Raw genomic sequence first — 10,517 nt, forward strand, 5'->3', positions numbered from 1 at the left:
AGGTTTTGTGGGGGAGCTCAGCTCCTTCCACTCTTGTGCTACACGTGCACCTGTACCTGTGTGGTGGGAAGAGGAGTAAATCAGTGCTAGCAGCAGCCTTGCAGCACCATAGATGAGATTCTTGGTAATAGAGGACAGTTTGGTGTGGTCTGAGCAAGTCATAAGCAGAACTTCTTCTTCACATGTTGTAGGTGGAGGAGGAGAGACCACTGAAGCCACACAGAGAATGAATGCCTATGTAGCCTCAGACAGGTGCTGACGCCAAGCAGGGATGGAAGTAGTTATTAACTCAGATGTTATGAAACTTGGTTTGCAAGGATTTACAGTGCTCTTTAAATATTAAGCACATGGCATGAGTGCCTTGTTTGCCTGGATGGATGATGCAATGCACAAGGATCTGCTGATGCCAGTAGATTTCTTATACTGCAAGTCAAAAACCCATATGGCTTGAACACCAAACACAGGACAAAATAGGGATTAGGAAACCAACCTGGCACTCTGGCCCCTTTCTAGTCTCGGTCTTTCTTTGTGCCAGGGTAAAAGAAGACTTTTAAAGAGCACAAATCCAGCTTTTAAACAAGTTACTCAAAATTACAATAGACTTCATCTCCTTCAGCAGACTCTAGGCAGGCTAAACTTTGGGAGCTGCAGAGAGGAGTCAGTTGCAGAGTCAAAACTAACTCAGTACTTCATCTCTCCCCTTGCTTCCTGGATGAAAATGATTCAGGCATTTTTTACCTGTCACAGCAAATAAAACCACTTTGTACTACAAGGTGGGTAGTATATGAATATTTTGGTTTGAAAGTGCTTGAGCAACCCATGGGACATATTTATTAGATTTCATCACTGTTTCATGATAGAAAGTCATTTTTTAGGGGACTAACTATAACCAAGCTTTTCAGGAATGCTGGTTCTATCTACTGCCTGGCATGCTTTTGGAAAGCATGTCCTATGGATGAGTAATTTGCCTTGTGTGACAAGATTAACCTGTGCAGGTAAGACAGAAGCTTTTAACTACTTATCTCTTTACCCCTGTGCTCCCATGGTGTTAGGACTTGGTGAATCTTCTTTCCCATACCTTTGTGGCCAGCTCCCTGGCTCTAGTACCACAGTCCTCTTCAGTGACATAATCACTGTCCACGTTTGCTTTATTAAGCTTGTCAGTGGCGGTGCAGCTGGCACTTACTGGTACTTTTGTTCCAAGAGAAGGAAAACTGAATGGGCTGTGGAGCCTGCACTCCACCATGCCCTAAAGATGGCAGAAGACAGAGATGTGCTGGCAGGTCAGTCTGAGGAAAGCTGATGCTGCTACTGCTTGGACTATAAACAAAAGACTTCTGTTTCCAATGCCAAGAAGCCCCAGCCTTTTTCCAAGCTGTGACTCTGTCTGAAAAACAAGCCTGGCCCCAGCTGGGTGAGTGATCCACATAGTCACCGATGTAGTTTGCCCACAGTTCCGCCCCAGATGCAGCATGGCAGACACCAGTGAGCCACAGGCAGGGAGGGCTCTTCGGCAGAGCCATCCCAGCGTGGGCTTGGCACCAAGTCTGACTCCTGTCCCAGAATAACAGGAAGGGCACAGCAGTCAGCTGGCTTTGGACCCATCACAATATGCTGAGGGGATCCATTCTGTTTGTTGAAATGAATTACTCCAGAGCTGGTGGGAGGGCTCTAGGGAGTCACAGGGCAGCCTTTGCATCGAATTTGTGTTTTGTTAAAGGGCTCATTTGAAGGTGTAGGATGTCCTGCCCAGCCTGTTGTGCTGTTCCACTGTGTAATTACTCTCGAAGCTTGGGAGCAGGAGTGTCTTCCAGCGCTCAGGTCAGTCAACCAACCAATTCCCCACTGCTGAAGCTCGTTATGTCTTTGTCAACAAAACTGATAAACATTCCCTCCCACCCCCAGCTCTGTCTCTTCCACCACCTCATGACACTTTGCCATGTGCAAGTGAGACCTGACTGCCTTACTGCTTGTCTGTTTTGAAAGATGTTTCCACACCACTGTTACAGAAGCAATGGGGAACACATACACTAATAAAGAATGTAGCAACATAGATATTTAATTTTTTTTTAAGTGGCTAGATTTAGAAGATTAGGATTAATTCTCCGAATTTCTGTATTTTTATAATCAACAAGGTAGCTGAAGAGAGCAGTTAGAATTGTTCCATATTTTCCAGCAAAGAATTTTAATTTCCCATGGTAATGGGTTTGAGCATGTATCAGCTTGGTTTCTTAGGAAAAAGGAACACTTTCTCTTCTAGGAAATATTTTCAGTGCTATCAGCCTAAGAATAGCAATCTTCTTTCTGTTTCTTCTCAAATTTCAGAAGTATGGTTTATCTTTTACTGTGCATGCAGTAGAGTGATTATTTTAAATGAAATACCACTCTGTTCTGATGAAACACTAACAGCTTATAGCATCTAATTCTATGGTTTTCTTTTTTGTTCCTTAACCAAAATTAAGTTCATGTGCCTTGAACATGGCTCTTCTCTACTAAAAACATCAATTCCTTGATGACCCTAGAGGGAACAGCAGTGCTGAAATAGTTCAAGTGGCAAACAACTTCCTGGCTATGAATTTAAGCAGTGAAACAAAACCCTACTGTTTCAATGATAACTTCTAAGAACAGAGCCAAGGCTCCAGCACTGCGGCCCAGGAGATCACTATCATTGCAGGGCTGGTGGAGCCAGCACAGCTCCCTGCAGAGCACGCAGGGGCAGTGCCAGTTACACCCAGAGTGCCTGGAATGCTGGAGAGTAAAGGTTGCACAGCAAAGCTGTATCCTTTGCCTGGTCAAAACAGAAGCGCTAGAAGCGGGACATTACTCAGAAAGGGCTTTTTGATATGGAGCAGCTGTGAGGATGTTGTTTGTACCTTGGAGTATCTCAGAAGGGATAGCTGGGGAAAGGCTGGATATCTAAGCTACTGATCTGGTAACCAGAGTGCACACCAAGACTGCCATGGTGCTCTCAGCTGAACCTGAGCCATCACACACTGATGGGGAGTGGCACTGGAGTGGCCAGACTCCACTGAAAAAAGCCATGATCTAGGATCCTGGGCTAACTGTCATATGTCCTTACATCCCTCTGGGAATAGCAGGCTGACCCTCCTGCTCTGAGCTACCCTCCTCACCTTGCAGCAATCACACTGAGGGGCTGCCAAGGCAAATACATTTTTGGCCACAGCAATGTGCGTGCTCCATCTCTGTCTGCCTGACAACAAACACCTTGGCCCTCCAAGGGGAACAGAGACAACTTTACAAGGAAGCCAACTGTTATTTATGCATATTTTAAAATACATTTTGTTCAGATGCACATCCTTGCCAGCCTTGTTTAGGGAAGTTTTAACAGTATCTGGCTTCTCTTTGGTCTTGTGTACAAGACAAGGAAGTTTTCATCTGTGCCTTTAAAAAATCCCCGCATCTCTGCCAAGATGTATTAGGAGAGCTGTAAAAAAGGAGTCATCCTGTTCCAGGACGGCAAGGCTTATGTAACAGGGAAATCCTAACAAAAAGATACTCCCCCACCCTGCACATGCTTTTCCAAGGCACATGCCACTCCAGGGTTTTCAGCTGCTTGATTTGTATTTTGATCACATCTGCCACTGGTTTATTCGATGTATTTACAAATATGTTCTTCCACATACCCTCATTTGTACATGCCATAGAACGTCTTTATAAGCCCTCACCACAAGGATCTTGAAATAAAATATATTGTAAAGTGCCAGATACAATGCTTTTAAAAAATACTGTTCTCAGTAAAACAGACACTTGGCCACTGCATTAGCAGCTTTGTATACTGATACATTTTTAGCACAAGTCTATTTCTGTCAGGTGAGCTGGAGGCCCTCATACCACCCCTCTAGCTCTCCAGTTTCAAGTCCAAAGGCTTTAGAAAATGAGGCAGAGGCAGATTGTCCAGAGCCTCTGGGAAGTGCTCAGGTGAAATGGTCCTGATCAAGACACGCATGGCTCCAACAAACAGCGATGGGGGAGCTAAGCCCACCAGGCACTGGAACCTGTTCTCCCCCAGGAGGTCCTGCCACTGCTGCCGGTTGTCCAACAGTTGCTGTTTCATTGCAAACTTGAGGTCCTGAGGCACGAAGAAGAAGAGGCAGTCGAGGCAGAGGAGCTTGGCACGCATGTTAGCTGCCGGCACGTGGGAGATCTGCTGCAGCAGGGTGTCGAGGGGGGTGTTCCCAGCACTGTCCTGCAGGCAGGGCGACGCGCTGTGCCCCAGCAGCAGGAACAGGCACTCGGGCCGCACCAGTTCGCAGGCCATGTGCAAGGCTGTCTTGCCGCCCTCCACGCGGCTGCAGCCCTGGCGGTCCAGGTGGCCGGCTCTGTCACTCGGGGGCAAGGCTTGGATGGCCTTGAGGATTCGGAAGAGCACCCGGACGCGGTTGTAGCGGACGGCCATGGCCAGGTGCGGGGCTGCCTGGCAGCAGCTGAAGCTTTGGCTGGGCACGGCCAGGGCACTCTGGGGGAACTTAGTGAGCAGGTGCCGGGCGTAGGGCTGGTGGTCGTGCACCAGCGCGTAGAGCAGCGCCTCCGAGGGCGAGTACACGCTCACCTTGCCCCCGTCTTCCCAGTGGAAGACCTCCATGGTCCGCATGTCCTCCAGGAACCAGACGGGCAGCAGGTCCCTCACCGCCTGGTAGAAGGCGAAGGATGATTTCTTGCACTGCTTCTGGGACTGGGCGCCGCAGCCGCCGACCCAGCGGACGCTCCAGGGCATGGCGTGCGGCCGGGCTCCGCCGGGGGCTGCCTCCCACCATCGGCCCGGACCTGCGGGAGCGGACGGGCGGTCAATGCCGGGCGGCCGGGGCTCCCCGGGCTGCTTCCGGGGCTCGCTGGGCTGGCCCGCCCGCCTGTCGCCGGTGTGGGGGACAGCGAGCCGCCCCCGGTGCAGGAGATACCCGTATCCCGGAGCACGGGATCGCCATCCTTCCCTCCCTTCCTCCGTCCCTGCTCCCGCTGCACGGGATCCCGGTGTCCCCGGTACACGGAGACCCGGTAAAAGGAAACGGCCTCCCCTCAGCGCACAGGACGCCCATATCCCTGGCGCACGGGAACCCGGTAAAAGGAAACGGTCTCCCCGCGGTGCACTAGACACCCTTATTCCCATGCACAGAGACCCGGGTACAGGGGAACGGCCTCCCCGCAGTGCACAGGGACCCGGTGCACGGGAATGGCCTCCCTCCCCGCCGCTCACCTCCCCGCCGGTCCCGCAGTGCCGCCCGTACCGTGTCCGCTGCGGTGCAAGGGCAGGAAGCGGGAGCGCCGCGCGCCGCCGCGGGGCCCTTTTATCGCCCCCCCGCCCGGGCGGTGAAGGTCGGTCAGGACCGGGGAACTGTCCGGCCAGCGCCGATTGGCCGCCGCCCCGGCGCTCCGGCCGCCCATTGGCTGCGCCGGGAGGACGGGGCCCGGCGCCGGCGCGTGCGTCACAGGAGGCAAAGTTCCAAGAAACTTGGCTGAGGGCTCGGAGTCCCGCGGGGGCGGGGCGGGAATGCCGCGGGGCGGGGGCCGGCGGTCGGGGCCGTGGGGGTCGCGGGCTGAGGGGTCCCGGGGCGATCGTAGGGATCGGGGCTTCCGGAAGCGAGAGGTCCCAGGCACATGGGGTTCCTGAGGTATGGGGTGTGGGGTCCCGAGGGTGTAGGGATCGGGGTCCCCGGGGGTATGAGGTCCTAGGGATATGAGGTCCCAGGAGTGCGGGGGTCTGGGGTCCCAAAGGTATGGAGTCCAGGTACATGGTGTCCTGAGGGTATGGGACCCTGGGGATAAGGGATGCAGAGAGCACAGAGTCCCCGGAGACACGGGATCCTGAGTGTGTGGGACCCGGGGCATACCAGAGCCTGGACACATGGGTCAAGGGCACATGGCGTCTGGGCCACAGCGGGGCTGTGCACAGGGACTGTGGGACACCCGGGCCCCTGGGCGTGGGACGCTGCAGGCGTGCAGTGCCCGGCTACAGGGATGCCGGGACAGGCGGTGTCACACCCCCCTGCCCGCCCTGGCAGGGCCCAGCCTGGCCTATGCCAGTTCTGGGCTTGCCCCCTGCCCGCCCCCGTGAGTGGCTCGGGCTGGGGCCCGGCACTGCCCTTCCGCCAGCGCATGTGTGAGCACGTGTGCTTGTTGCTAAACTTGTGGCTCTCGAATGTCTCCAGAGAGTGACATTTGCCTGCAGCCATTCCCTCTGAGAAGCACCTGTCAGGTTTGGGCTTCAGCAGAGCGAGGAGGTGGTCATGGTGTGGGGTGAGCCGGGCACTGCCCGCAGCCCTGCACCAGGGGCTTCCCTTGCACACCTGCAGTCCCTTGGCCCTAAAATGCATGTGTACAGGTAAGAGTCATACACTGGGAAAGCAAGTGCTGGCATTACTGAGATGTGCTCTCTCATAAGGCCTCCTTACTGATAGCAAATGCTGGGACCTGCTCTATCCTTGTCCCCATCAGAGCATTTCCTTCTTCCTCTGTGTGTTTGGCCCCAGTGTCTCCCCCTCTCGCAGTCATTGTCCTCTAAGTCAGGAAGATCAGACTCCCTGGCATCTGCAGGTGGGCGATGCCAGTCACTGATGGATTCATGGGCCACAGCTCTGGTTTCTCTGTCCTTGGAGTTCTCCCACTGCTGCTGTTAGCTGCTGGAATAGGAGACACTCATGCACACTGAGAGGGATTGCCAGACATGGGCTGAAATGCTCTGCTTCCCTGCAGCCCTCACTGTGAAGCTGCTTGGGAGGCAGGAAGGGAGCCCACATCATGCTACCAACCATCCCCATGCCCCTGATGAGCATGAAGCTGGCGAGGAACAGCCATCCCCTTTGTCGTGCCTCTTCTGAACCACCATTCATCCAGGGAAACAATGCCTAAACTGTGCTTGGTTTGCTTTGTAACTTCTTCCCTGCCACGCGATGCTCACACCAAACCCTGGGGATCCATGTGAGGGGGTGCAGGCAGGTGGGGGAGCTGGGCAGGATACTGCATGCCACTGTCACACTTAAAAACTCTTGCTGACCACATCTGAGGGAAGAGAATAAAATAACATCCACTGAGCTGCTTTGCCAGAGAGAATTACGTCCAGCGTTTGTCAGCACGATTCGTCATCCAAGGATCCCCACAGATCCACCACGGCTCCTGGTGTCTTGGATGTCAGCCACGGCACAGAAAATCCTCTTTGACTGCTCATTTCCGATTCCAGGTGAAAACCCATTAAAGGCAGCCGCTTCACCACTCCCTGCTACCACCAGGGCACTCACCTGTCAGTTGGCTCCTATGACTGCAGGCATGGGATAATTTGTACCAAAGTGCAGGATCTAAAGAAATGGTTTAAAAAGAGCTGATTCTACAGCCCTTCCTTTGTGTGTGCCTATGCCTTGCTGCCCATTGCTGATGGCAGTGGTACCTGCCATATCTCCCTGTGCTGCCTGCTCTGGGGGATGCCCTGATGAGAATCCCAAATCCTGTTCTAGCTGTTGCCAGGACATTGCCATTGATTTGGATGTCCAGGGTGGTGATAAGTCAGGTTGCCCAGCCCTTTCTACTCATCCTCCACACATGCCTGGGCAAGCCAAGTGGTGTCAGAGCCCAAAGGCAAGGCATAAGCACAGTTGCAAAGCCAAATTGGCTTTTGTGTAGGAAATTAATGTCTTTGGTGTAGAAGTGGGACTGTTATTCACGGGCCAAGCTCTCCTGTGGAGGTGGTGGGAATGGTTACAACCATAGTGTGCTTTGGGCCCCAGCACTGGCTTAAAAACAGGCCAGAGTGTGCCAAGTCCTTTTGGCCTCACAGCTGGTGGGTAACCCTTTGCAAATTGTATTTGTCACATACATTTGAAGTGGGAGCCTTCCTACAGGAAAGGCAGCCTGTCTGTGGGCTGCACTGGATTACATTTGCTTCCAAAATTGTTTATAGGGTGCTCAGCACTAGCAATGTAACAGGACAGCCCAGAAAAGTTTTAATTTTGTGATATGTATTATTTTTTGCACAGACCCATGAACATGACTTGTTTGTTTGCAGTCCAGCCTGGTTTTACTCACTTTGAATTAAGTAACTGATCTTATTACTGATCCGACTATGAGAGGGCTTATCACAGGTTCCTTGGCACATGACAGAGATTACTCTGTCGGTGCAACCACATCCAAGTAATGTGACGTGTCCTCTCAGAGCTATTTTTGTCTTTAGCCTCCTCCAGGACCTTGATCCTTTGGTTTCTCCAGCCAGTGACCAACTAAAACCTTCTTAATACTACGGAAACCCCAACTACGTAATTGGACGAAGGGAAAAGCTCTGCCATTTCTTATGGCAGACGTCATTTGCTTCTTAAGGCTTTCATTAAATTGAGGGCAGGATAATTTTGACTTAATAGACATGATTGTGGGTGTAATTAAAAGCAAAATAAAAATAGGCACTATCAGGGACTACACTGAACATGGTCTAGTGTTGGGTTTGAGAATGAGATTGAAGATGGGCAAAGAGTACATCCCTCATTCTTGAACAGAGCTGAAGGATACAGGGTTTACTACAGTCCTGGTAAGAAATTTGTGCATGGGTTTGACTCTGAACACTTACCAGTCTCCTCTGGAAGAAGGCAGGCTCAGGAACAAAGGTCAGAGTTTGGACAACAGCTCCAGACCCATGGTGGGCTGGAGCAGCACAGCTGACATTTCACTTTAAGCCTCTGGGAGCTTCGTCAACAAGTCCAAGATAAATGCCTTATGTCCTGTTTGGCTAAAACTGCCACATCTTCAGAGTGAAGCAAGGAATGAGGAGAGCCAGGGGTTTTGCAGTAGGGGCACTTGGCTGGAATATACACACTGTATGTCCCCCTCTCACCACAGGTACATCACTGGTCTTTAATTTAATCTCTCTGTGCCACCAGCATCCCAGCTGCACAGGGAGTGCCGTAATGCTGCTTTGACCATCCTATTTTAGCTGGTGAGTTCTTTAGGTCAGGGATAATATGCAAGTATATTGTTCTGGTCCTTGGGGTCCTGGCTCTGGATGGGGAACCCTCTGCTCTGCTGTGTTAGACAGGTGGACAGAGACTGGTCATCCTTCGGGGAGACACAGTGGCAGAGCTGCTGGCAGTCGCTAGACAGGATTTGTTCTCCTTTGGTGAGGACATGCCATGTGAGGAGGCGGATGGCAGCCCCAGGCACTCTGTTCAGCTCTGATGAATAATAGCTGTTGCTGACACCTCGTGGAAGCCTCACACAAACATTTTCTCAGAAACATTTCAGTTTCATTTCTTCTGCTGCTGCTGGTTCCGCACCTGATGAACTTGTCCTTTGTTTCTGTCATCTCAGGGCTCTTGGCTGCCTGCAGCACCAGGGATGGGAAGGCAGCAAGGGAAGCTGCGTGGGGCTGCCTGGTAAGGAGGAGTGCACATCTTCTTCCTGCATGGTGGTGAGTGAGGGCTGTTCACCGTGGATGGCTTTTGCACATCAGATGCAGAGAGGAGAGCACCTCCCTCCTATACCCACCTGGGTCTGTAACACCTATCATGTACATGCCTTTTGTGTGTCTCTTTGCCCATCTCCATTTTTCAGGGGAGCATTTTGGCAAGTGGCTGTCCTTTCATTTCAGAATATCAAATCACTTTGGAAAAGATACAGAAGTTTTCCTGGGAAGTGCAAAAATATTTTCATTTGAGAAACAAGACAGCTGATTAGAGAGTCAGCGGTAATCTGGTTGGGGCAATGCTCCAGGCTCCCTTGCTGGAACCATCAGTCAACATCACCCTGTCCAGGGGAGGAGTCGTGGCCTTGAACCTCGCCCTGTTCTCATGACTCACCATTGCATTGTTTTGCTCAGCATCCACCTCTTCTTCCTCCTGTCTTCATTTGTATTACAGTCAGTGTCTGCTTGCTTGACTTTGTGTGAATCATTATTCCACACTGAACCTGAGCTGCCCATAACTTCAGCTGCTCTGCTTTCTCTGCTGTGTTACAGGGTCAGCTCCATCCTGACCCATGGCATGAAAGAAAAATCTGCTTTGGAAACAACAAAGTGAGCAAGACTTCTCTTGTTACTCTTGTTTCCTGGATGCTGCTGAGCAAATTCCAAAACCCTGCATCCCAAATGATTCTTGGTGGAGTAGGCTGCCCAGAGAGGTTGAGGAGTCTTGATCCCTGGAGATATTAAAAAGCTGCCTGGATGCAATCCAGAGTAATGTGCTCCTGGGGACTCTGCATGAGCAGGGGTGTTGGATTAGATGGCCTGTAGCAGTCCCTTCCAACCTTACCCATTTTTGATTTTTGGGAGCCCAAGTGAAGCTCTGATACATTTTGTTTTGGAACAGGAATCTCTCCACTGGCTCTGTAGGAAGTACACAATGTGAGGGTTGACTGCTGTCAGACATCAGTCCCAGCTGATGAGAGGCTGAACTGGTGTCATGGATTTGTTGAGGTTGGCCACCAGTGGGATAAACCAATTTTTAAGGCTTTGAAACTTATTTTTTATTCTGGTTCCTTGATAAAGTGGTCTGGCAGAGTGAGGTGGGCAGCAAGGTGATGAGCTCCTT

The 10,517-nt window shown here is 51.7% G+C and overlaps 1 protein-coding gene across 2 annotated transcripts; it reads right to left on the reverse strand.

The window, feature by feature from the left end:
• Positions 1-2,034: 2,034 nt before the first annotated feature.
• On the reverse strand, positions 2,035-5,424 carry ANKRD9 (ankyrin repeat domain 9). 2 transcript variants are annotated; one of them, XM_042047795.1, is made up of 2 exons: positions 5,244-5,424; positions 2,035-4,785 (listed from the first exon to the last, which is right to left on the reverse strand). In XM_042047795.1, the coding sequence occupies exons 1-2, from the start codon at positions 5,398-5,400 to the stop codon at positions 3,860-3,862; spliced, it is 1,083 nt and encodes a 360-aa protein (XP_041903729.1). In that variant the 5' UTR covers positions 5,401-5,424; the 3' UTR covers positions 2,035-3,859. The 2 variants fall into 2 exon arrangements, with proteins under 2 accessions (XP_041903729.1, XP_041903731.1); XM_042047797.1 differs by having other exon boundaries at positions 5,213-5,311.
• Between the last annotated feature and the right edge of the window lie 5,093 nt (positions 5,425-10,517).

The sequence above is a fragment of the Corvus kubaryi genome, unplaced genomic scaffold (assembly GCF_017639235.1).
Source record: "Corvus kubaryi isolate FWS band 111438036 unplaced genomic scaffold, C.kubaryi_AGA036_p1.0 66, whole genome shotgun sequence".
Taxonomy (NCBI): domain Eukaryota; kingdom Metazoa; phylum Chordata; class Aves; order Passeriformes; family Corvidae; genus Corvus; species Corvus kubaryi.

Coding starts and splice junctions, on each gene's coding strand:
- ANKRD9 (XM_042047795.1), bottom strand. CDS start 5,400: ATGGGCGGCCGGAGCGCCGGGGCGGCGGCCAATCGGCGCTGGCCGGAC. Junction 4,786..5,243: donor CTTGCACCGCAGCGGACACG/GTACGGGCGGCA, acceptor CCGCTCCCGCAG/GTCCGGGCCGATGGTGGGAG.